Source organism: Sinocyclocheilus rhinocerous, unplaced genomic scaffold (assembly GCF_001515625.1).
Source record: "Sinocyclocheilus rhinocerous isolate Xijiao unplaced genomic scaffold, SAMN03320098_v1.1 scaffold1581, whole genome shotgun sequence".
NCBI lineage: Eukaryota > Metazoa > Chordata > Actinopteri > Cypriniformes > Cyprinidae > Sinocyclocheilus > Sinocyclocheilus rhinocerous.
In genome coordinates, this window is record NW_015635516.1 from 403,076 (window position 1) to 428,681 (window position 25,606).

At 36.8% G+C, this 25,606-nt stretch overlaps 3 protein-coding genes across 5 annotated transcripts in view; all 3 read right to left on the reverse strand.

Moving 5' to 3' along the window:
• Positions 1-13,871, reverse strand: part of LOC107746911 (E3 ubiquitin-protein ligase MARCH6) — a 21,203-nt gene extending 7,332 nt beyond the window's left edge. The window contains exons 1-22 of the mRNA XM_016561255.1: positions 13,592-13,871; positions 12,659-12,758; positions 11,168-11,241; positions 9,572-9,715; positions 9,384-9,456; positions 9,011-9,179; positions 7,713-7,905; positions 7,549-7,610; positions 7,431-7,463; positions 7,300-7,351; positions 6,511-6,569; positions 6,329-6,409; positions 5,962-6,030; positions 5,470-5,544; positions 5,135-5,269; positions 4,929-5,048; positions 4,477-4,577; positions 2,597-2,734; positions 1,870-2,074; positions 1,684-1,753; positions 717-898; positions 403-537 (exon numbers count right to left, since the gene is read on the reverse strand). Coding sequence (XP_016416741.1) covers positions 403-537; positions 717-898; positions 1,684-1,753; positions 1,870-2,074; positions 2,597-2,734; positions 4,477-4,577; positions 4,929-5,048; positions 5,135-5,269; positions 5,470-5,544; positions 5,962-6,030; positions 6,329-6,409; positions 6,511-6,569; positions 7,300-7,351; positions 7,431-7,463; positions 7,549-7,610; positions 7,713-7,905; positions 9,011-9,179; positions 9,384-9,456; positions 9,572-9,715; positions 11,168-11,241; positions 12,659-12,758; positions 13,592-13,610 — 2,289 coding nt within the window. The 5' untranslated portion in view covers positions 13,611-13,871. The remainder of the gene's footprint in view (positions 1-402; positions 538-716; positions 899-1,683; positions 1,754-1,869; positions 2,075-2,596; positions 2,735-4,476; positions 4,578-4,928; positions 5,049-5,134; positions 5,270-5,469; positions 5,545-5,961; positions 6,031-6,328; positions 6,410-6,510; positions 6,570-7,299; positions 7,352-7,430; positions 7,464-7,548; positions 7,611-7,712; positions 7,906-9,010; positions 9,180-9,383; positions 9,457-9,571; positions 9,716-11,167; positions 11,242-12,658; positions 12,759-13,591) is intronic.
• Positions 13,872-14,861: 990 nt separating this feature from the next.
• LOC107746922 (protein FAM173B-like) lies at positions 14,862-16,608 on the reverse strand. Of its 3 annotated transcripts, none has more exons than XM_016561270.1 (5): positions 16,550-16,608; positions 16,056-16,400; positions 15,556-15,693; positions 15,358-15,408; positions 14,862-15,266 (listed from the first exon to the last, which is right to left on the reverse strand). In XM_016561270.1, the coding sequence occupies exons 2-5, from the start codon at positions 16,338-16,340 to the stop codon at positions 15,063-15,065; spliced, it is 678 nt and encodes a 225-aa protein (XP_016416756.1). In that variant the 5' UTR covers positions 16,341-16,400; positions 16,550-16,608; the 3' UTR covers positions 14,862-15,062. The 3 variants fall into 3 exon arrangements, with proteins under 3 accessions (XP_016416756.1, XP_016416753.1, XP_016416754.1); XM_016561267.1 differs by having other exon boundaries at positions 16,056-16,341; positions 16,550-16,607; XM_016561268.1 differs by having other exon boundaries at positions 16,056-16,349; positions 16,381-16,597.
• A 1,063-nt stretch (positions 16,609-17,671) lies between these two features.
• On the reverse strand, positions 17,672-24,832 carry LOC107746923 (neuropilin and tolloid-like protein 1). Its single transcript, XM_016561271.1, has 9 exons — positions 24,547-24,832; positions 23,667-23,732; positions 23,396-23,530; positions 23,070-23,318; positions 20,123-20,164; positions 19,903-20,030; positions 19,515-19,743; positions 19,175-19,288; positions 17,672-18,336 (listed from the first exon to the last, which is right to left on the reverse strand). Exons 1-9 carry the CDS (start codon positions 24,572-24,574, stop codon positions 17,753-17,755), a joined length of 1,575 nt encoding a protein of 524 aa, XP_016416757.1. The 5' UTR covers positions 24,575-24,832; the 3' UTR covers positions 17,672-17,752.
• Between the last annotated feature and the right edge of the window lie 774 nt (positions 24,833-25,606).

Genomic DNA, 25,606 nt, shown 5'->3' on the forward strand with positions numbered 1-25,606 from the left:
CGTTGTAGTCCAAACGAGTCATTCGTTGTAGTTTTTGAAAAGTGATTTCTGTTAAATAAAATATCTCCTTTTGAAGTGGACTTTGAGCTTTGTATCTTTGCAGATCTTTTTTTATGCTCAAACAGCAACATTACAGACTAACTAAAGTTGAAAAAGTGAAAAAGCATAATAGGACCCCTTTACTGGTGGGATTTGTGTCATTTTGGAGCTTGATAGCCCCAGTCCTCATTTACTTTCATTACATGGAAAAAAGCAGATAGAACATTCTTTACAATTAACGTTTTTTGTGTACCACGGAAGAAAGCCATAGGGGTCTAGAAAAACAAAGGTGAGTAAATCATACATCTGTTATATTCTGGGTGAACTGTGCCTTTAAGAGCAGGACTCCTATTGGTGCTTTACCTGCCAGGGGTAGAACAGCGGCGTCTGATCCAGCGGCACTCTGAGAGGAGCTACAATCACCAGCTCGAACAGCAGTCCCAAGAGCAGAGGGATCACTCCAGCCAACAGCACAGCCACAATCAGTGTCTTCAAAATCTGAGTTCACACAAATCAGCAACAGGGCTCATTATGGAATCATCTGTCTTTGGTTCCTTTGTATGTAATCAATAGTTTTTAAGTCATGTATGTTGCAGTAAAATAACCCCAAAACCCTAATTTATTCCTCTCTTTTTTCCATTCCTTTTAAGCCACAATGAAACCACTGCATTCAGTACCATGAGGGTCCACTCCTGAACCTTGAGCAGGATGACTCTCCGCCCCTGAGGCATCCAGGCCAGCAGCACTGTGATCGCTCTGATGGAGAGCCAGCACACATACAGCCCACACGCTGCAGTGTACAGCTCATGGATCTTAGCACTGCCTGTCCAGAAGGACATCAGCCAGCGTCCAGTGAACACTGTGACAAACACAGACATTGAGACAAACTTTTCTATACTCTCTCTCTCTTTGAAAGCATACGGATCAGTATAGAAATAAATAAATAAAGGTTTTAAGGAAAATATCATTTAATAACAGCATTTTAATATTTTTAAACATTAAAGTAATAGTCTATTATGCTCATCAAGGCTGCATTTTCTTTTAACAAAAATAATAAGGAATATAAATTGTTATTATTCCATGGAGCACAAAAGGAGAAATTTCAGTAACACTTTATTTTACAGTGTCCTTGTTACATACTACATGTATTTACTGTAGTAAGTAATACTAGCAAAATGATGGATAATTACATGCAACTAACCATAAACCAAAACCTAATCCTAACCCTATAGTAAGTATATGTTGTTAATTATTATTACTCGGTACTTATATGTAAGTATACTGTAACAAAGACCCTTTAAAATAAAGTGTAACCTACATTTCCAAGACTGTGTGGGTCACTGTTTTATATGAAGTTACAAGGAACAGGGACTGAATATTCAAACTTTAAAAACAGCTTTAAAACACCATTAAAATGGTCCATAAGACTATTGTGCTTTAAATCTGGCAAAGTTGCATGATAGCTTTGATTAACACAAGCTTTGAAATTTAATTGGCTGACCACTTAAACTGCTTTTGAATCCTTTTTGAATATTGAAAGCTCAATGCCACCAGCACAATTCTTTAAACTTCTATTTCATTTATGTTCTATAAAGCAATATGAGGGTGAGCAAATGATAAGATCCCAATTTGTTGGACTCTCACCTGGTAATGTGAGACACACCAAACTGGCCAAAAGCAGCGTCACACACATGAACAATATCAGCAACACAATCTATAAAGGGGGCCAAAAGAGAAAAATAAACATTAAAGACCCTCAATCTGAAAATCAGATTCACAAACTCGACATTCACTGCAATATAAAAGTCAATCGAACAGAGTTGTGAGTACCCTTAGAGGGAATTTTATGGGCCGGTGATAGGGCTGAAAGCCCACTGGGCCCCCCTGCTGCAGTATGGCCTGGTGGGCAGCGTGCAGCCCTTCTCCCACCACAGGAATGGCGTTGTTTCGGGCCTGCTGGTTGTTGTTGTTTGCTTGCTGGTTGCCGTTGTTCTCATTGTCTTCCTGGTCTCCCAGCAAGTAAGAGTGCAAGTCTCTGAAAGGTGTGGCACAACGTAGTGTTGATTGAGATTATCATTAGAACTTCAAGATTCAAGAAATTCAAGAAAGATATTTAAAAAAAAGGTGAACTAAACCCTCCTATTAAAATCAAGGTGTAGGCATAATGTAAATTAGAGATGTATTCCACAATGTGGACAGCTTTAACAGGAGCATTTGTGAAAGTGCAGAACTCTGTACACGTGAACTCAAGCTGAACTGCACGGCTCAAACAGTTGCACTCTGAAGTGACAGCATTCATGGATTATAATGGAATAAAATGGGCATAAAAATACATTTTAACCCAAGAGCTATTGAATCAAAACTAATGATTGTTATTGTAACATCAACGGAAACATTCGACAGTTATGATTTGTCATGATTGTGCTACCCTAACACAAATTTCAGTTCCAGTGACAGGTTTTTTTTAGGACAACACAGAGTAAACCAGGAAAAGTCATTTCAGTCCATGAGGTTAACGGACGTAATGAGCAACTAGGTAAATGTGTGTGAGACTCACAGCAAGTAGCCAGCGGTCACGGTCCACGCTCGCACCAGACCTTTGAGCCACTGCCGTGTATGTCCCTGTTCCAACAGAGCAGGAAGAACAACCTGCAACAAAAGCAACTCCAGAGACAGCTCACTCACTGGAGCGTCGCTGAAAGAGAGAGAGAGGGAGAGGAAGTCATTACATTTGTATAGAAACTACTGGTATCACTTTTCTCACTTAGCAATAGAGCATGACATCAATTTGTAGGCCACCCATAATGTTAAACCTCCACAAGTTCCCTATGGAACATCTAATTTGTTTTTAGAATAAAATGGCCTAGGAGTCATCTAATCAGATCTGTAGCATTTTTCCAGGCCTTACACCACCCTTTTGGTCCTCTTTAAATAACAATTTCACACCGACTCCCAGACAAGCTCATTTTATTTCATCCTTTCAATTCTTGAATACTAATAGGAACATTTTAAATCGAGCCAACACTACTGCCCCTTTAGTGTGTGCATGAACTTACTGTTGTGTAATTTATCTGCGTTGTAGTCGTTCTGTAGCAACTCGTCAACAATATGCTTTTAAAGCACAACGATTTAAAAATAACCATGTCATTTATGTTTTAGAACCAAATGTGGAACTTTCTTCAAATAATGCTTAACCACAGACTTTAAGGCCTGTTCATAACAATAACTATTAGCGCCACATCAATGAAGAATGAACGAACATTCTATTTACTTTAAGCACACACTGACGTTGTGTCATTTTCTGCTTTAAAATACTCAAGCCATTTAAAGTTAGCCAATTCTGATAAGACTGTCAAAGTTTTTAGCATTTATCAGCATGAAAAAAAAATCATTATGAAAGTTATTCTAACTTCGACAAATACATTATAATAATAGTGGTGTGCACTTCCCCATTCCCTAAAATGATTATTAAAACTTTGCAGTTTTACTTTGCGTCCTTGCTGTGAACAGCCCTTTATTCTACACATAAATTGAAAACCAGGGTTCTAAAAACTCATTATATATTTCAGAGTTAACCCGAGGAGTTAAACAACAGGACATCAATTAGTGAACCAGGAGAGAACAGGGCGTTATGTAGTGTTAAAACTAAAAAAAAATTTTTTAAATAAGAAAACATTAAAGGGATAGTTCACCAATAAATTAACATTCTGACATCATGTATTCACCCTTATGACCCATAAATGCATGACTACATAAGATATTTTGAATAATCTCTCTGTTTTTGTCCAAACATCTTCATATGGGTTTGGAAGTTCAAACATTGCTTTCTCAGTCATTCAAACAATATTTAAAAGCCCCCAACACGTGAAAGATGGCCTCTTTCCGCAGAAGTCTGAGTCAGTGCCCTAACAAACACTACAGCTGTTCAAAGTACTCTCCTAGTGATGACTGTAAAGCTCAACACTGCTGAGAGGACAACAGGGTTACATAGGGAAAAATACTCTACACAAACACAGAGTGAGGAGACTTTCTATGGCATTATTGTTGTGGACATTACATTAATAGCTCTCTGCAAGATCAGACTGTAGTAATGCTCTGCTGTGAATGACGACATCAGGTGTAACACACCTGCCAAATGATACAACAGGCCCACCTGACACTACAGAGAGTCCTGACACTCATTAGGTAACGAAGCAAAGGTCTGCCATGACAGCAGTAATTAGCACTTCACATTTATGGCCCTTGTAACCATGAAGTCACAGAGAGAGAGAACTTTGCTTCCTCTGGTTGTAATCTCTGACAGGATTTACACAGTAAAACAAGCAAAAGCACCTTGTCCTCAAGCTCTGAATCTTTACACAAAGTTTAGGCAATTATCTCAAGGAATATTAAGCTTTAGGGCTTTATGACAATGAGATGGAAATACATTTTATTTACCTGTAAAGCATCACATTGTAGGGAAGAAATGAAGGGAAGATGTGTTTGATTATCCGGATAGGAAGCCACAACATGAGAAGAACGATTGAGCCAAACACAACCTGAAAAGAGAGAAAAACCTTCTCATTTAAGAGGTGGGGGGGCATGGTGATGGGAAAAAATAAAGAGACGGAAGGGAAAAAAATCAAATGCTTTTGCATTCTCTCACAAAAGTACTGCGTTCCTTGAGAAACCTGAACATTGAAACATAGCTTTCCTCCCACCTTGTATTACTTCCATCACAAAAGTTTTGCGAGTGAATGCAAAAGTTTCTCGGAGGAAAACTATACTTTTGCAAGAGAATGCAAAACCATTGAATACTTTGTCCTCCATTTTTTTATTTTTTACCATCACCATGAAATTTAAGGGGATCCGTTGAAAAGGGTCTCAAAAAGAGTTGAACATTTACTCACCACTGATAATATGAATCGTCTCAAGTGTCTGTATATCGGTAGGTGTATCATTTCCTGCACTGGGTTGAAATCTGGATCGTTCAGATTTCTGAGAAACCACAAGACTCCAGGCCTTAGAACCTAAGAAATACAAGGAAAGCGCTTGCATCCCTCAAACATCTCCTGAAAAATCTTCTGCATGATTAAACTGATATAGAAATGCCCACCTCTCTGAGTAGAAGAATGAAAGAGGCAAAATAGAAGACATAGACCATCCCCACCAGCCAATGAAGGAACATGGTGGTCCCTGGGGCTGATTCAAAACTCAACTCTCTGTCTTTCAAAGAGGCATCAAACATTTCCTACAAAACAGAGAGATAAACAAATGTTAACCTGTTCTGTATGACAAATACTAAGATTAAGGTTCCTGAACTAAACTTACTGGTGCACTCATTAACTTTTTGCTAACCAATAGCTTTCTCCAATTTATTACAGACCTTTTTGGGCCAACATGAACAGAAATGCATACCTTGAATTAGTTTGATAAAATGAAAGTAAATACCAGAGAGCAGATATCAAGCCACCAGCCGCAGATGAGGGGGAACACGCCAATCTCTACTACTACTAGAAGAGACACCTGGAAGAAACAAAATATGAGCCTCAATAAAAGAAGTACATGACTGACACTAAACGAATAGATAATATAAAACGTATACATAGCAGACTACTAGAAGAGACACCTGGAAGAAACAAAATATGAGCCTCAATAAAAGTACATGACTGACACTAAACGAATAGATAATATAAAACGTATACATAGCAGCATAAATAAGTGTATTAGGCCCAGGCCTGTAATCTAAGCTTAGATAATGTAACCTAATTATAGCATTAATGTGACTGAGAACATAGAATTACAGTAAATCCCAAAGATCTTTGGCAAAAACAGTTGTTGCAACCAATGTTATCAAGTCATCGTTTTCCCCCTTTCTAGTTACTCAAGTTTAGCAAACATGGCTTTACAGAACAGTGCATATAAACTGCTGATGTAACTGACCTTTACGACAATGTAGCAGACTCCTAACAAGCGGCGTGATCTTTGAAATCTCACCAGTGCTGCTAATCCCTGAGATCTGAATTAAGGAAAGGAACATCAGGGGCCGTATTACAGAAACTTCCCATTTTAAGATAACATATATGAGTTAACATATGAGAAGGAGTATTTCTGTAATACTGCCCTAGATGACAACATAAACTGAAACTGGATGACTTGGAGGTAGATGTGTGGCAATTTCATTAAAAAATTTTTTTAAAAAAGACGCTAGTCATATTTCGTGTGTAACTTCCTGGAAGACTTGGTAATTGTGAGAAGGTAGTTACTTAGATTGTGATTATTTCAGGTGTTATTGAGTGTTTAAGGATACATGGCACACGATGAGTGTGATGGCTAAAAGGACATATCCAACTATAGTAGTGATGAGTCCCTCAAAGTGCGAGGCACGAACCTGAAAACAGATGAGATTTGACAATTGTCAATGTTGAAACTGCATTTACATCAATTTTTTTAATCAAATCTGGATAAAAGGTTTGATGCTTTGATACTTACATATTCTTCAAAACCAAGTCCAACCACTGAGAAGTGACCAATATGGTAGGGACAGAAAGCTGAGAATGGATGTTTTTAAGATTTGAAGTTTGTAATTGAAAAACATAGTCAATAGCTGTTTCCATCCACTTATTTTTATGCACATTTTGAGAAATCGCATAAAAAAACCCCCGCTGGATGGAAACGCCATATGCGCATAAAATCTAAAAATGCTCAACTAAGTAGGATAAATTTCTTATCCGGTAAGAAAACATGTGCATAAACTACGATGGAAACACTTTTTCCGAATAAATTCCTTAATGCACATCAAAAAAAGACATGTGACTTTGCAATGGGACAGCATAACTGGATCAACCAATGGACTGATCTCATTGCACAGCATCTGAAATGCTAGTTTTATCATTCTAAAATGCTTGAGCAAAGTCTTGTCAAAGTGCTCCATTATTATTAACTCCCAGAACTGTGTTCCCAAACAGCAAGCTCCGAAAATAAGATAACATTACCGCGTTTCATCTGCGCACTCTGAAGCTCGTAATTTATTGTATACAAACATTATTATATACAATGCCTTCTCCCACTGCAGCAAATTACTTTTTTCTTCATGATATTTAGCGCAAGTTAATCAGGAAGTGACGATTTTGTTCTCTTCAACTCACTGGATGGAAACGATGCGTTTTATGCGATATTCCAATTTTGCGCATAAGTTTAATTAGAAACTTTGGATGGAAACATAGCTAATGTTTTCATATTATAATAATTTGTTTTAAACAAATCTGCAGTGATGCTTACCAAACACCAGGATGAAGAGTGTGTTGAGTGAGACCACCCAGAACACATGTTCCTAAAGCATAAAAAAGTATAAATTTTTAGTTCTTTTGATCTGGATGTTTTTTGAGAAATTAAGTATTTGTGTGACTTACCAGAAAAACCAGGGACCCATCAAGCCCAAGCATCTAAAGAGAGAAGAACAGGTTTAAAGTTTCTCTGAAAGATTTTGGTATGATGTTTGATACAGTGCCATACAGCACATAATCTCACCCTTTCCCAAGTGAGCTCTTCAGCTGCACGATCCCATTCCAGAGCATTCCAGTTCATATCATCTGCACAGAACAAACACAATGTTGCAGCCCAACAGCTTTTTGCACCAGTTTGCATTTATACCCACTTAAAGTTTTTCATTTGTTTAATTAAAGCCGTCATACCCTGTGCTCCATTGTTGGCATCCGCCACATCTTCGGCTCCTCCATCCTCCTCATCTTCATTATCCAGCTCCATCTCTTCCGCAGGGTCAGCGGGGAGGTCAGGAGCTTCAGCCGCTGCAGCGTTTTCTGCTGGAGGATCAGGCGGTGCGGGCATGGGCTGGTTTTCAGCACCCCCATTACCCTGGCCAGCAGCCTAATGGATAGGATATTAATAATGAAGAAAATTGGAATCAACTATGGTGGAGTCGGTACATAAGAGGGTTTGTGAAGTAGTAGTGGTAAACTGCATCTGGTTCAAACCAAGAAAAAATAAGCCGCTGTTTTGGTAAGAGTGCAGTCTCCAGAGATTCAGGGGATAATGAGGGATTTGAAAATGACAGAAGGTCAGGAAGGCTACTGTGTTGTGCTCAAATCAAAATGATAATTACTGTAAGCAGGAAGCAAAGTAAACAAAGAGGGTCATGGCACAACCTGTATAATTGGTCTCTAATGAATATCAAGCTTTCAGAAAGTTTCGCTGACTTAAGCTGTAACAGGAATGTAATTTTTGCTGTACAGAAGTTGCTGGTGTGGAAAATTGTGGAAAAATAAAAATGAAAATAGAAAGTTTATTAGGCATAAACAGAAGTTTAAGCCACCAGAAAAAAAATTGGGGCTGAAAATGCCATAATGCCATTTTTGCCTAAACTTATATTTTACATAAATAATATTTTTTAGATAAAGTTTTTTTTAATTTTTTTTTATTGAACAGCATAATAGTGTGTCAAAAAAGATCATATGGAATTTGGAATAGAAATGCTTAAAGTCTAAATGTATCACAGTTTCCACAAAACATTGATAATACAAAATATTTCATAAGCACCAAATCAGCATATTAGAATGATTTCTGAAGGGTCGTGTGACACTACAGACTGGAGTAATGATGCTGAAAATTCAGCTTTACCATCACAGGCATAATGACATTTTAAAATATATTCAAAAAGAAAACAGTCATTTTAAATTGTAAAAATATTTCACAGTATTACCGTTTTACTATATTTTTGATCAGATAAATGCAGCCTTGGTGAAGTGTCTTCTTTCAAAAACATTTTTAGAAATTCCTATCGACCCCAAACTTGTACTTGCCAATGTACTAATGACGACTAAAGGAAAAAAAGAAAGTGTGTTGTAATGTTCATTTTTTTTAATCACACAATTTTATTAGTGAATCACTATTGTTTATTCTAAATCCATTAAATTTGAGCGTGATATGCATTCAATCAGATGAAAAGTGATGTAATGGCACATAGATATTATACCTCATTAGGTGGTCCTGCTGCATTAGCAGGTTGCTGCTGGTTCTGCTCCAACCATAACGGGGCTCCACCATGAACAATCTGCTCCCGCAGCCACACCAGACTGATGAAGGCGCAGAGGGTGCAGGTCACCACAAAGCAGCCCTGCAGGCAGTCGGCCAGCAAGTTCTCCCTGCAGAGGATGAACATTCACTGATCATTACTTCTGAAATATCCATCCATTACTATTCACCACGCAACCACGTCCACGGCTAAACCCCAGACAGCAGCGAGGATTGAAATAACCCATCATGCTCAGAGTTCATAATGAGCCGATCTGCAATGTAAATGAATATTTTAAGGAGAAAACTTGAGAGCTTTCCTGTCTGGTACGTACGTGGAGAGCATGTCTAACGGCAGAGTCAGAAGAGAGCTTACGGATCCAGTAAACAGACACTTATAGATGCGACCTACAGGAAAAGGAGAACATTATGTGAGTAACATAGTATAAAATGCACAACATGGGGATAAAATACAGCGTACTACTCAGAGCGTACCAGACTGTGACCTCTGGGCATCACTTACATGCTGTTAGAGGTACAACCCCCAGCCAAGCGAAGGCAACAAGCGTGTAATGAAACCAGTATCGGATAGCCGTGCCTATACTGGTGACCAGTCCTGCGAAAATGTCCTGCACTGGGAGCCGTGAAGGCATGTCTGGAGAGTAAACTGAAAAAAAAAGAGATGAGGATTTTAATGCATTTTATATTACAATTGTAGATAAACATTTTGGGCTCTTCCCAATTGGAAGTGTATCATACAGTACAGAAAATGAGGGATTAGAAACTTAATTTAATTCAAATTTAAGATGATCATAATCCTTTGCAAACTATTTAAACAAATTAATAAGATTATTGGGGTTTTTCAAAGTTGTTTAATAAATATCTGACTCTACAATAAAGATCATGACTCTGAAAAGCATTCAAAAGCATAACTCTACAAACAGAAGAACGGAAGAGGCGTCTCTAAAGCATCTCTTTCAAACTCTGAGAATCAAAACAATTATTGTCCACATAAACACAGATGGCAACATTTAAGAGCAAACAAAATGTTAACAAGGATGCAGTGCTTGTATCTAATTGTCTAAAATTATCCATCACTTAAGCATATTAGGGAATTTTTTTATTTTTCTGATGAACATTGTGATCTTAAAATCATTATTTAAAAAATAAATACTTTTTTTACTATTATTTTAAGATTACTATTGCGAAATAAAAAATATTACATAAAAAATAAGAAATATTACTACTGTAGCATTCCAATGTAAAACTTCCAATGAAAAAATTATATTATAATTATTTATTTTATATTACAACTGTAAAATTACAATATTAATATTTATGGCTGTCTTCATTTCTTCATTCACCTTAAACCATAAAGTTTTTATTTTGGCAGAAAGCCACAGGGAGCCCTTTAAGATTCTCTTTTGTTAACATCACCTGGTACAAGTCCTTTTTATAAGTTTGGGAAGATGATTGAGCATGCTCCATACCCAAATGCATGCCATAAACAACCCAAACTCAAAGCACATGCAGAGAGGATTTCGTCTGGGGTGATTTTAACGGAGAACCGAGCCATTTTGACACACTGAAAGCACAGAATCATGAGCTGCTCATGTGTACCAGAACACAGTGCCGCGCTTCACTCTAAAACATGCATCGCATATAGTTATTTCATTAAATCACAGGCTTCGTGATTTAACAATCTCACTAAGCCATTTTGCGATTTTGTTTTTTGTTTAATCGTGTCATTCTATGTTAAGTAATACATTAAGTTCCCAAAGAAAACTGGAAGTAATACTTTCCAAAGGGCTTGTGTTTACATTCCTCCCAAAGCTTTTGAAAAGCAAAGACCAAAACTAAATCAAAACACTTTCATTGTAGTAAAGCCATGCAACAACTTACTCTGGGTGTAAAAACCTTGTTTCAGTTCAGCAAAGAGCAGCTACGTCAGACAACACGAGTGCCGTGCTTTTACGTCACATGATCAACCCATAGAACACTTTCGCTCTGAAGCACACAATCGCTGCTATTGAACAGGCCATTCGAGGCTGTTGTGACTCTATAGAGCCGTTCGTGGCTTTACCTCCCCTGAAGAATGTAATGAGAGTGGGTTACTTACTTGGCGTGAAAGCAAATCTGTGCTTGCATAATTCGCAGTACTCTTTTCTGCTGTGTTTAAGCCACTGCACCAAGCTGTGAAAACACAAGAGGGGAGCAGGAAGCGGGAGTGAGGATGATGATCTGACTTGTGTGAAAAAGCACAGAAAATCCTGCTTCGTTTCCCATTTCCACATGGGAAGAATAACAACAGCTGGAACTGTTACATTGAGGAGGACCCCTGAGCTCATAAGTTAGTCAAATGGGTGTTGCTGACGCTTTCCATTCAGTAACCGAAAAGAACAAAAAAACTGAACACAAAGCCTTACAAAAATAACTGGCCCCAATAGAAAGGTTAACCTAGAACTACTGACAGATATTCAGTTCTAGAAAATGCCAAATTAGCCGATTTAGGGTGTTACAGAAATGTGCAATACAACTAAAACACTATTTTCTATTTATAATCTTCTTTTGCCAAAGCAATACACACTACAATTCAAAAAGTTGCAGTCAGTTACCTTTGTTTAAAGAAATTTATATTTTTATTCAGCAAAGATGCATTCAACTGATCAAAAGTAACAGCAAAGACATGTATAATATTACAAAATATATTTTTTTATTTCAAATAAATGCTGTTTTTTTTATCAAAGTACCCTTAAAAAAAGCATCAGTTTCCACAACTGTTTTCAACATTGATAATACGAGATGTTACATGACCACCAAATCAGCAAATTACAATACAATGCAAAATATTTCTGAAGCATCATGCAACACTAAAGACTGGAATAATAGTTTCCGAAAATTCAGATCTCAGGACTACATTACAATTTAAAACATTGCAAAATATTAAACAGTTTATTTAAAGGATAATAATATTTCACAATATAACAATATATACACAATATATAATATTTTTACTGTGTTTCCGATCAAATAAATGCGGCCTTGGTGAGCATAAGAGACTTCTTTCAAAAACTTTTTAGGAATGTTATTGACCCCAAACTTTTGAACAATATTGTATCAACCAGACTTCCACTAAATCATCTTAACTATGCTTAATGCCTGCACTTGTTGACTTGTAAGCTTACTAATGAACAGCAAGGCCTTTTTCAGATCAGATCATATTCTTGTTTGTCAGAGCTTGGAACTCCTTCTTACATTGCAAGTGGTTTTCCATTTCACGCTGTCCCATTTTTTGCCATTACTGACTCATCTTTAGTAGGACACCTAGAATTTTTACTGCAGGACACCAGGTTCAGTGTAGTTACCTGCTTAAATTACATACTCTGAATTTTATAGCAGACACAATAAACTAATAATAAAGTGCCTTTAGACATGAGCCAGCTGTCATCATTGAATGTTACTTCTAACTTCCCATTTCTAAGTCTAAAAACAAAGGACTCTAAAAATCTGACACGTATGTACACATTATATGACCAAAAAAGCATCTTATAAAACGGTATAAAAATGTTGTCGTACAGGGAACTTGTCACTGAATGAACAAAGTTCTTACCATTCTTGGTGGATGAACTTAATACTTCCAGTACACACACAGGGATGGTAGAGGGGTTTGTCCTGAGTTCCCTCAGATCGACACACCCTACATATATCAGCTGCCAGAAAAGATGGGCAAAATAAACATTTAAAACCGATATGTGCAGAACACATTAAATTAAATGAGAATGAACTGGATGAGTGTTGCAACAAACACACTGTACCTGCCAAAAAATGAAAGAATGTGAATTATAAAATTAGATTTAATATTTTATGATTTTCAAAATTTCAATTGATACTGATTAAAAAATAAAAGGGTAGATACATGCAAGATTATTGCTTGCTGTCTTGCCAATCAATTTCCTGGTCATCTTTGCCCTCTTCCTATTACAACAGCATAAACCTTAACTAGATAATACTGAATAACATGAGATACAACTATCACTCCAGCACACATAAAGTTCAAAAATCAATGGGATCTCATTTCAGGCAGTGTTTTAAATATGGCATACGTGATTTGACTGATATACTACGTTTCGTTTATTTCACCATATGTCAGGTGCGTTTACACCTGGCCAAAATACACAAATAAACCATTCTACGTGAGTTACACACGTTATGATAATGGCTAAAACTACTTTAACATGACTAATGTGCTTTTAACAATTTCCATGACGTCCTTTAAAGTCAAAATCAAGTTCAAATTCATATTATTTGGCCGTGCTTGGAGGATGACAGCTGTACTAAAGACCAAGCTGGCAGGAAAACATTTAACGTTAGCTCGTTAGCTTGCAAAAAGGCCACATCAGTTAACGTTACAGATGCATATTTGATTGCGCGCCCCGGCTAAATCATCACATAATGATAAACATACTTTTGTCAAAGCGCATTTAAAAAGCAACAACATGGAAACAGACAGCAACCACAATGCCTCCGTGTCTAGACAGCTTACCTTCTTCGGCAGTGTCCATCTTGTACGGTGACGCACTGTCCTCTTTACAGTCAACACATAACACACACCGCGGAACAAAACACAATATCAGCTCACAACAACGCTACAATACAACATGATCCAAGCATGAACGCCGCATAACCCCAGACCCGACCCCTTTTTCCGTGTAGTGCTCACAGATAGCGCTGATCAAGCTACGTGTTGGTCGACTATATTCCTGCTCGGCTGAACATGTTTGTGGCCTCTGGTTCTGAATGTGCTGCTACGGTATCGATTTACGCCAAAAAAAAATGCGCATGCGCAGAGAACGCGACACTTTTTGGCGTTTTCCGGTGGTGACTGCGCTGGATTGTAGATGAATGAATTTACATTCGAACTACTACATCTCGATATGCATCATGCTAGCATATTTTTTAAAGATATAATCATTATTTGTTTTTTTTAATCAAATATACAATACGAATGCATCATGGTATAGTGCAATTTACCATAACAAGGGCGCAATGCCAGCATAAAATACTGGAGGCAGTTTTTTTGGTGTGTATGTACTGTACGTTAAGGGGGTGTGGTGAGGCATGGGACTTCGAATCTTGTTACACTTGGGCGTGTGCAAACACACATACACACCTTTTCCTATTAGGGATATTGACTTTTTATTGGCCTCTCGTTTTGTAGGTAATTTTTGTATTTTGAATGAGGATATAGTCCCCACAATGCAAATAAGTTGATTTGGTGGTGTGTAAGGCTCTGAAAGGCTTTGTGGTGAATGGGATTTTTTTGTAATGAAAATTAGATGTGTTAAGGTTTTAATGTGGTTTTAAAGATCAAATATGCATGCATCTTTTATCAGTATGAGATATAATTTTTATAACAAATGTGGCATATTAATACTGAGTCGATCAATTTATTCCAGGAATAATGTTGGATTATTTACATAACATATATATTCGTCCCTATGAGTACTTAAGATGTACTTTTACTTAATAAAAAATAAATATAGAGAAAAAGCTTTAAGGCCTGTTCACACCAATGAAGATAACTATAAAGATAACGATAGGTCTAAAATCGTTCTCAGCTGTAACGATAAAGGCACAGAGAAACAATATCATTGGAATAACTTTCAGAATGATTTTTTCCAGCTAATGAACGCTAAAAAACATGGACACACAATCAGAATCAAGAATTTAAAGTGGCAGACGAGCATGCACTTAGAATAAACAGACAATATCATCCGCTGGTGTGGATGCTAATATAGTTATCTTTATAGTTATCGTTCTTGGTGTGAACGGGCCTTTAAACAAGAATATAAAATATTATTATCAGGATATGATCACTCAACATCTCTGAGAAAATATATATCAAATCCTTTTCTTTGTCATATAATACAAATGCAGAAAAAAACAAACTCATTCTTATTTTCTTTACTAAAACATAGGGAATTCTTTCTTTTACATTCTTTCTTTAAAGAAACTTAGTTTGTCATTAATTCTTGTCTTTCACTGTCTTTATCATTTCTGATGGGAGGTTTGAATGTCTTGGCATTATAAACCCAAACAGTATCAATTCCCTCTCCAGCGACATCATCAGGAGTCCAAGTGGGAAATGGAAAGCGACAAGCCACTACTTTGGCTGAACTCTGGAGCTCTGTTTGAAGCTTGACTTCAAGCTGCTCCATCTGTGGAGAAAACAACAATGTCTGTCAGATTGTAAAAAATATTGTATGTACATGTGTGTATGTATATATAAAATTAGTCAGAAGATCTTACCATTTGAGGAACGCCAAAGATGACCACATTGGAGTACTCTGAAAAACTGACCTATGAAAGAAAAGACAAATAATACTAAAAAACACATGTGGCATGATTACATACAGATTGTATTGTATTGTATCTGTAAATACTTAATAATTTAGGTACAAATATAATGGAAGGTCCACATTTAGATTATGATTGACCTGTCCTCACCTTCCAAAGGTCAGAAATATAAAAAGATGTGTTGTGATGAACACCTTCCATCCAGGCTTTGTATCGGGAGTACCAGACCAGCCATGGGTTCAGCTCAAAGCCAACTGCCTTGAAACCACTTTTTGCTGCAGCGATAACCTAGACCAAACCAGAAACAGAGGAACAAGACTATTAGTACTATTAACAGATTAACAAACTGTGATCTTCTAACAGTTGTATTTCAATGCTGATATACCACAGTGCTGAATGATTTTCATTCATATACTATGGCATTTACATGGTACTGTTGTTAATGCAAAAGAGGAAGCTTTACACAAAATATTATTATGAAGATGTGATCACTTTATATCTCTTGAGAACATTTATAAAAGCCTTTTCTTATTCGTCATATAATAAAAATGCAAATAAATAAATAAATAAACAAACAAACACATAAATTCTTATTTTATTTACTAAAACAAATGGATATAAAAAAGAATATTCAAAATAAGGAAACTCACTATCCGTCCATCTCCGCTGCCGATATCCGCCAGAGACCCTGATCTAGTTTTCAAAACCTTAAGAACGTTTTCAATTTGAGTCGTTGTTGCAGGTACAAATGGGAGACAAACTTTCCTCAGTGCTGGTGCAACAAACGGTCCGGTCACTGCATACAGAGCGACCAATGACCCTCCGACGACACAAGTTGCAATAATACCGAGTCGTTTTTTAAAAGCACCGTCACCAGCTGATCCCTGCTTATAAGTCTCTGTGGAGTGATTTGATTCTATGCCAAATTCCGACATCCTAAATGAATTTAGCGGGACTCGTTAACTGGCCTCCTGCCCAATGACAGCACGCAGCTTCTGACAGATTTGCAATTAAAATAGATCAGATATGCAAGTAATGAGCAAGACATTTAAATAAATCAACGGCATAAGCATGTCAACATACAGACAAATATATTGTCTATATATTCTATAGATATATTATAAAACAACCACAGAACGTTTACATTATTTCACGAGACGAGAGACATGAGATCGGTGCGGGTGCATCTCCTTTTTTTGTCCGACGACAGACTGAAGCGTTATTAGTTCCGCTCTCTTTCACTTAAGTTACTAGAGACGGACATACTATTAGTTCATGGGATAATAACAATGACTTGAAGAAACCTAAAGAAATGTGGGTTCGACATTTATAACCTGTTAATTAACTGTCCTTTTATATGTTTTTTTTTTTTAATAGTGGTGAAAGTTTATCCACTGCAATTACTTTAATATACCAGAGGGAGGCACTATTATGCGGATGTACTCACAAACCCCAAATGTGTGCGGTCATTACGCATCTCTGACTGCTGCTGAAAACAGTACTTTTATAGTATTAAATGCATAAATGTTATTATGACGAGGTTGGCAATATTGGAAATGTTCACATGCCTACAACCACTCTAAAATATTACCAATAAGCAAGGAAAGAGGAGGCAATCCAATGGAAAGACACTTTTTTAAAAGATCGTTTTTGTTCTACATGGCATTTTATAAATGTAATAAAATGAGACGGCATAACAACTTGTTTGTATTTTTATCAGTAATATGTGATATGAGAATGAAAACTGAAGCATTCGGGTAACAAAGTATAAAAGAAGCACAAATGTTCTCACATAGGCATAAAAGCAATTAAAATACAAATAAATTAAGTCACAAGTAAAGCACAATTAAATTAAACCACGCAGCTCAAGGATAGAGAGAAGCCTGTCCCACATTACAAAACACAAAGGTGAAAATAGCCATAGCAGTAATGACATGTTTTTATGTAATGTTTTAAATAATACCCACACCAAACAGCATGAATCAAAATATTTACATCAAACATATGCAATGATTGAGTGTCCTAATATAATTTCTCAATATTAGGATTAAAACAAAAGTGCATAACAGTCATCAAATTATATGGACTAGACAGCCTAGGACTAGTCATATACAAAACAAGAAAAGAAAACTGGCAGGAATACAGTTTTATGGTTCACATATCCAATTAATGGACCAATGTTTTTTGATCCATAATCCTTTATGGATACAAAACGGTGAAAATGGAAATTTTGTCTGTCAACAAACATAATAAACAAGTGCATGACTATTACAAATAAAACAGAGACAAAACGGACAATAAAGAAAGTAATCTATCCAAAAGCTGGGCTGAAATGCATGGAAAACCATTAAAAGTCATTGGATACTGACCGATGCACAGTTCTGTCCATTGCAGCTCGCCCACGGCTGGTGGTGGGCCCATCATAAAGTTCATCATCCAGGTCGCACTCTTCAGCCCCATCGTGCGAGTAGCTGTGCTTCATCACTAGAATATTCCTGCGGCCAGTAGGGGTGGCTTGCAGAGGAAATGGAGGTTGTATGGTTGGCTCCATCTCTGAGAGAATAGCTGCAGCATCTCGCAGGCTGAGATCGCTGCGACTGCCTCGAGTGCTGGACACCTGGGAGCCACAGTGGTGGCCGTGGATGCATTTGGAGGAGGTGCGCTGCAGTTTGGGGAAGTCTTCAGGTAAAACATCACCATCGGATGAGGTTGCTTGCCGTAACGTGCACAGCTCGTAGTGTGGGGGCTCAAAGGCCTTGTGCAGCAATGTGGGGTCGAATTCATCTCTGCGGATTATGTACTTCTTCCGTGGCTGTTTTATTTGAATGATTATTGACACGGTGAGCAGGATAATCACCACTGCACAGGTCACGCCTATAATGGTCACATTAGTGTTGTCGAGACTGTCCAGGATAGTGGCTTTTCTTTTCTCTGTGCGAAAGGAGCATAGATTATTGTATGGGGCACATTGTTTTAAATGAAGAAAAAACCCTACTGTTTAAAAGTTTTGAAATACATCTCTTATGCTTGCCAATACTGCATTTATTTGATCAAAAATACAGTACATATTATGAAACATTATTATAACTTACAATAACTGTTTTCTATTTTAATATATTTTAAAATGTAATTTATTTCTGTGATGTAAAGCTGAATTTTCAGCAGCGATTACTCCAGTCTTCAGGGTCACATGATCCTTCAGAAATCATTCTAATATGCTGATTTGGTGCTCAAGAAACATTTCTTTTTAATATCAATGTTGAAAGCAGTTGTGCTGCTTAATGTTTTTTGTAGAATCCATGATACGTTCAAAATAGAAATCTTTTGTGTCTTTATAAATCTTTAACTCGATCAAATGTATCCTTGCTGAAAAATAAGGATACAATCGATTATATAAAAGTACAAAAGTAATGACTGAATAAAAAAGATTTCTTAAAAAATGTGAACAGCAGTTTACATGCACATGAAGTGTTTACTCAAAAATGATATAATTCTCTTATCATTTACCTGTACAACTTTCTTTTCTTCTGTGGAACGCACAAAAAAGGATATTTTGAAAAATGTATGTGTCTGTGTCCATGCAATGAAAGTCAACTGGAGTCAACTGGATGGACAAAAACACGGATACTTTAAAAAAAACTTCTTCAAAGTGTTCCACATAAGAAAGAAAATCAAACAGGTTTGTAATGACTTGAGGTGAGTAAATGGTGACAGCATAAATGCCATTATTTTCTTTTAATATTTCATTTTTAAACATGTGACTAGTTACCTTTGCAACCATTCTCATCCCAAGGATAGACACAGTTTTGGATACCATTGCACACCAATGTGTGGTTAATACACATGTTGCTATGGCAGAAGAAAGAGTCTCCTTCACATGGAGCTGAAGAGCAGAGCAAAATGATAATAATTATAGAAGAAACCACATGAGACACTACCATATCATGCAGCTAAAACTGCTGAAGTGACTCAGTACAGCACTAATAATGTGTTAGTCCAAATATGCAGTTAAAATAAGAGGTAAATCACGACTTTACCGCTAGAAAGAAATCTATACAGTATGTGCTACTGAAATGTGTTAAGATAAAAAAAACGATGGAATGACTCACACTCGTGGAAGGTGGTGAAGAGGATACGGAATCGGCTCCTGCGGCTGGTCTCATCGGCCCACATGCGAATCACACCTAATGAAGTCAGCAGCATCACGTCATTGGCCACCGTGCTGCAGAATTTATTCTTTAGGTGTTCCACCGAGCTGCTCCCATCATACACTGCCACAAAGTTACGCTTGCACTCGTTTGAGTTCTGCATCTCATAATCCAGGAAACGCAAATAGATCTGTACAAGAAGAGACACATTTATATCAGTGTTCTTAGGAGATCTTTTTTCATTTTTACTTATTCATATTTTTTAGGTCCTTACATAGTGGAAAGTAACAAGATCAGCCACCATGCTGGACTTTAATTCAATTGAATAAAGTTGTGAATGGAGTTTTACCTTCGAGCCAGGAGGAGCTCTTATGAACCACCTGCAGTCTACAGCCTCTGTCTGCAACGCTTTGCCCTCTTTCGTAACCATTACTGACTCCACAATCCCCTCTGGCCCGCTCATCTCAAATTCACAAACTACAACATGAAAGCACAGTAATGTATCATTGTGAAGTGGTTTTATTATGCAGAGGAGATCAATTAAATCTAAAAAAAAACACTTCACTCACTAGGAAGAGGTGGTTGAACTCCAAGGTCTTTGAAATCAGGATCTGCAAAACAGGCAGAGGAGAGTGAGTGATTAAGGATTTTATAAGGCTTTAATCTGTTTAGTTTACAAAACACACTAATGATTTCATATTCACATAAGCGACATAAAATATTGTCCTAAATATCAAAAGGGGTGGCTTCTTGCTGTTGAAAAGACAGATCAGTGTGAATTTAAAGGCTGGTATGCCATGCTGTTTACCATCAAAAAGCACTGGTTATCCAAAATTATCTTTCTGCACAAGTTGGTTTAGAAAAGTAAGTCATGCCAGTGAGGACACCAGCATACAAAACAGTGTATATACAGTACACTACTGTCCGAATGTTTGGAGCCAGTAAGACTTTTATTAAGGAAGGACACATTTAAGCTGATCAAACATGACATTAAAGACATTTATCATGTTAAAAATGTATTTAAAATAAATGCTGTTCTTCTGAACTTTCTATTCATCAAAGAATCTTGAAAAAATGGATCATGTTTCCACAAAAATATTCAGCAGCACAACTATTTTCAGCTTTGATAATAATTGGAAATGTTTCTTGAACAACAAATCAGCATATTAGAATGATTTCTGAAGGATTGTATGACACTGAAGACTGGAGTAATGATGCTGAAAATTCATTACATTTTACAAATGAAATTAAATTAAAATTCATTACGAAATTCATTACATTACATTTTAAAATATATTGAAATAGAAAACAGTTATTTTAAGTTATATAAATATTTTAATATTTTTGTAATTAATAAAAACAGACTTTTTCAAAACATTAAAAAGTATTACTGACCCCAAACCTCTGAACAGTACTGTATAGACTGCATTATTTCTTCCTAAGAACATAGGAAATAAAAACAGATGGAAATGTATTTGACTGATGGCATCAAAGACAAACACAGACAAATAAATCACATGGTTGACTCTTCTCCCTGACCTTTTCTTTTACCATAATAACTGAAGCACATAGGATTAGTGAATGAGAATGGTGTCCTGAGGCTTGAGTCATGATTGTACGTGGATTAATAATCCCTGCACCAGCCTCACACAGATTAGGCTGTCCAGTGTGACAGGAATCAAAGTAATAAGATGTAGGTGTGTTTACAGGAGCCTGTTTGAATTTCTTTTATTTATGCACAGTTTTTCAGGCTTAAACAGGTAATAGGTTCTGGCCAGTTTATCATGTCAATCTAGATCTAATTTATCATTTCCAAAAAAATTCACCAGGATATTTCAGAGTCTTTAGGGTTTCAATCTAAAATCATTCAGGGATTCACAGTAATCCTCTCGTGTTTTCTTACCTCTGGTACAGCTTGGCTAAGATTATTCTTTATGCTAATGTAACAGGATGCATGGATGTAAGTCTCTAATAAATCTCTGATGTGCAGAATGATATTTTACAGTATTTTATATACATAACAGAAAAAAACCTTGATTGGAATGCCTAGTGCAGCCTAAAAAAATCTCTTTTGTAATATAATCATTCATTACATCTCTTGGTTACAAATGTAATTTTTTTAAGATGTGAAAATTTTTAGTTTTTGTTTCCACAGTGTGTAGACATTCTATCGGTGATGTATGTATTTTGCGTGCTTCCTTCATTACAGGGTTGTCAATTCACAGGACAGATATGTGATTGCTGGTCCTCTCCTCTTATGACCCTGCTTCATTACCAAAATCTGAATTTATTAGTGTGGGGAAGTCGTGGCCTAATGGTTAGAGAGTCGGACTCGTAACCCAAAGGTTGCGGGTTCGAGTCTCGTACCGGCAGGGATTGTAGGTGGGGGGAGTGAATGTACAGCGCTCTCTCCCACCTTCAATACCACGACTGAGGTGCCCTTGAGCAAGGCACTGAACCCCCAACTGCTCCCCGGGTGCCGCAGCATAAATGGCTGCCCACTGCTCCGGGTGTGTGTTCATGGTGTGTGTGTGTGTGTGTGTGTGTGTGTGTTCACTGCTGTGTGTGTGCACTTTGGATGGGTTAAATGCAGAGCACTAATTCCTAGTATGGGTCACCATACTTGGTCACATGTCATGTCACTTTCACTTATTAGGCAGCTGTAATGAACACTGGTGTAATCAGAATTTAAGTAACATCACGTAATCAGGAACACCAGCAAATTTTAGAAAAGATTATTTTCATCGCATCTGTCTTAAACCACAGTCGATTAGTCAAAAAAAACTTCACTTCCATTTCATCACTTTGGCTATTCATTGAATGATGTGAAATATGGATTCAAAAATATCTTGACAAAAGACTCATGACCCTTTGCAACCCAATAATGCATAAAGCTAATTATTTTGGCAATCCCATAGATTTGCAATAGGATTTGGCGAAGCTGAAGTAGGAGGACAGAGCTCAGGACATGGAGCAGACTGAGTGTGCTCCTCATTAACTGGCTTTCATTAACTGGGATCATAGACATCACAAACCTCCCCCACTCAGCTGCTGCATGTGTGCCTGCACTACAAATGCATGGCCATCTGACCTGAGCACAGAACACAGCATTTACCAAAACACGCTAAGAATAAACCAACTGTACTAAACCAATATTATAACTATACATTTTGTTTCCAAATAAATACAGTGGAGTTTAAAAGTTTGAGACCACAAAATCTGCTATTTAAATTGCTATTTAAACCTGTAACATGTTAAACATTTTAAAGCCAAGAAACTTCGAGATGTAAGGTGAATAAAAAGACACATTTTAGATTCTGCATCCAGGTCACTTATTACATACAATTTGTGACACTGATCATTTGAACAATCAGATGCTCTTCTATTGAAGCACAAGACCCTCAAATCATGCTGGACATGATCATCAGGTTTTGCATAAACTTGCATAAAGAAACTGATAAATACTTGGTGCATAGAGAAAAATGCATATACTGATGACAAAAACACAACTCTTACCTTGGGTGAAATTGTACCGAGCTGAAAATCCAATGGCTTCTAGTTCACCATCTACCACAAATTTTATCCAAAGGTATCGTCCGCTGGACTTAACATAGGCCGGGCTCTCTTGTCCACAGTAGCGGCCAATAATAGGAGAAAAGCTGAGGGGGCCATCCCTGACTTCAATGTGGTCAAACTTACACTCCCACGATGGCTCAATAGCATACTTTTCATCAAAATACAGGTCAATGCATTGTCTTGGAGAAGCTATGACATAATTAAAACCTCTAGTTAGATATGCAGATGTTACTCACTAAAAATGGTCAAAATGGTAGCTCGCTAACCTTCAATTATGTATATGCATTCTCGGTCAGGAGGATATTTTTCAGGATAGTTAGGAGATGTGAAAAGCCCTCCATCAGGTTCTTTGACCCAAGCACCACACAACCCTGCCGGCGTCACACCTGAGTTGTTTTTAACTGAAGTGACAAAGCATTTCTTTTTTAAAAGATATATATAAAAAACAATCTACAATCAAATCAGTACTACTTTTGCATGCGATCACAATGCCCTTCTTGCTTACTTAAGAGGTCATCGTTAATGAGAGATAATTACCTATAGCTCTCTTTGGTGGTGCTGTTGGTGCTCCAGAAAATACAAGATTGACAAGACTTGCAACAACTGCAAAAATGAATAATGATCTGAGACAAGAATAGTGTTTATACAGTTCCTAAATGTGACCCTGGACCACAAAGTCTTAAGTCGCTGGGGTATATTTGTAGCAATAGCCAACAATACATTGGGTCAAAAATAAAAAAAATTATTTTATGCCAAAAATGATTAGGATATTAAGTAAAGATCATGTTCCATGAACATATTTTGTAAAATGTCCTACCGTAAATATATCCGATCTTAATTTTTGATCAGTAATATGCATTGCTAAGGTCTTAATTTGGACAACTTTAAAAGGCGATTTTCTCAATATTTTTTAAATAGTCGTATGTCAGCCAAATGTTGTCCTATCCTAATAAACCAAACCATCAGTGGAAAGCTTTTTTTTTTTTAGATTTCAGATGATGTATAAATCTCTATTTCATAAAATTGACCCTTATGACTGGTTTTGTGGTCCAGGGTCATGTTAAAAGATAACTCCAATGTACAGTATACTCTGTACATTGTGTTTATAATCTATCTATATATCTATCTATCCATCCGTCCGTCCGTCCGTCCGTCTGTCTGTCTCTGTCTGTGCTTTTTGCAACTTTATCACCACTATTACAAGTGCATGTTTACATGTTCTATGCCACATTATAGTTATATACTTGTTTTCGTATGAACATGCTAACAGAATAACACATTAAATAGGAATATGGCTTAAACTTAAAGGAAACCATGCATGTATAGTTCTGAAGAGGTTACTCGGTCGATGACAATAAAATGAAACATTATATTTATGTTCGTTTCCATAAACTCGCGCAATATTATATTTACTCACCAACAAGCAGTTTCACCCGCGGCACCATAATTCTCCCCTAGGGTTTCAACTTTGAATTCCATGAAATGCTAATGGAAGTGGCGAAGCGAAGGATGAAATTTAGATAAAATATAACTACGATATAAAGCAGTCCGTCTTTAGAAGAAGCTGCTTAAAGAACGCGATCCAAATTGTATGAGATTCATAGCACAAATTGTTGCCGCTATTCCCAGAACTCAGGGAGTAGTTGAAGACTTGTTTGATGGAACAGGTTGAACACATCTGCGTAATCCGCCACATCCGTGCCCAGAAGACCTGCGGACGCGAAGAGTGGATTAACACGATCCCTTCATTCATACTTGGCCTTAAAATTCTATATGCGATACCCTGCCTCAGATGAAGTTTGTCTAGGTGATGTTAACCCATGGTTTGCTAACTGAGTATGATTAAACTAGCCTACTTGAAAATAGCTATGGGACTAAATGAAAACATTGTACAAAATGTGAGTTGTGTGCTAAATTCCAAGTATAACGATTTAAAAAAAAATATATATATTTATTTTTATATTTACTAGCAGGCTACTTGTCAAAGAATATGAGTGCATTGATTACACTTAATAGACGCCATTTTTTGAGAATTAAAACAAGGCTCTAACGGATAGGCAGTCAGTTGGAAATATGTTTTTCCAGAGTTTTTTCTTGTGACCTTGGGAACAGTAGCCTACTGACTGAGCACACAGCCTCGTTTTCATTCGCAATAAAGTGGCTTTTACCTTAATAAGGTCTTCTTTATTGCGAAATTTCTGATAATATAATTTTATGTAGGCCTAATAGCCTAGCTGCATGATATAGCAAGATATTTTTGAATAACATTTAAGGCTTTTAATTTAACAAAGTACTGTTTTTCTGCCATCTAATTTCCCCCCAAAATCATAAACAAGTGATAATTTCAGGGATTAAGCTACATATATCTACAATATTTTAAAACATTTTTATTAAATATTAATAAATATTAAATGTTAGAACAAATGACTTAAAATTCCATCTTTGCCATTACAGATGATAACTCGTGGATCAGAACA

Coding starts and splice junctions, on each gene's coding strand:
- LOC107746922 (XM_016561267.1), bottom strand. Junction 15,694..16,055: donor GCAGCGGAGATGGACGGATA/GTGAGTTTCCTT, acceptor GGTTTGGTCTAG/GTTATCGCTGCAGCAAAAAG. Junction 15,267..15,357: donor TCTTTGGCGTTCCTCAAATG/GTAAGATCTTCT, acceptor TTTTCTCCACAG/ATGGAGCAGCTTGAAGTCAA.
- LOC107746923 (XM_016561271.1), bottom strand. CDS start 24,574: ATGGTGCCGCGGGTGAAACTGCTTGTTG. Junction 23,733..24,546: donor GCGGGTGAAACTGCTTGTTG/GTGAGTAAATAT, acceptor TCATTTTTGCAG/TTGTTGCAAGTCTTGTCAAT. Junction 20,165..23,069: donor TCGGTACAATTTCACCCAAG/GTAAGAGTTGTG, acceptor CCTGTTTTGCAG/ATCCTGATTTCAAAGACCTT.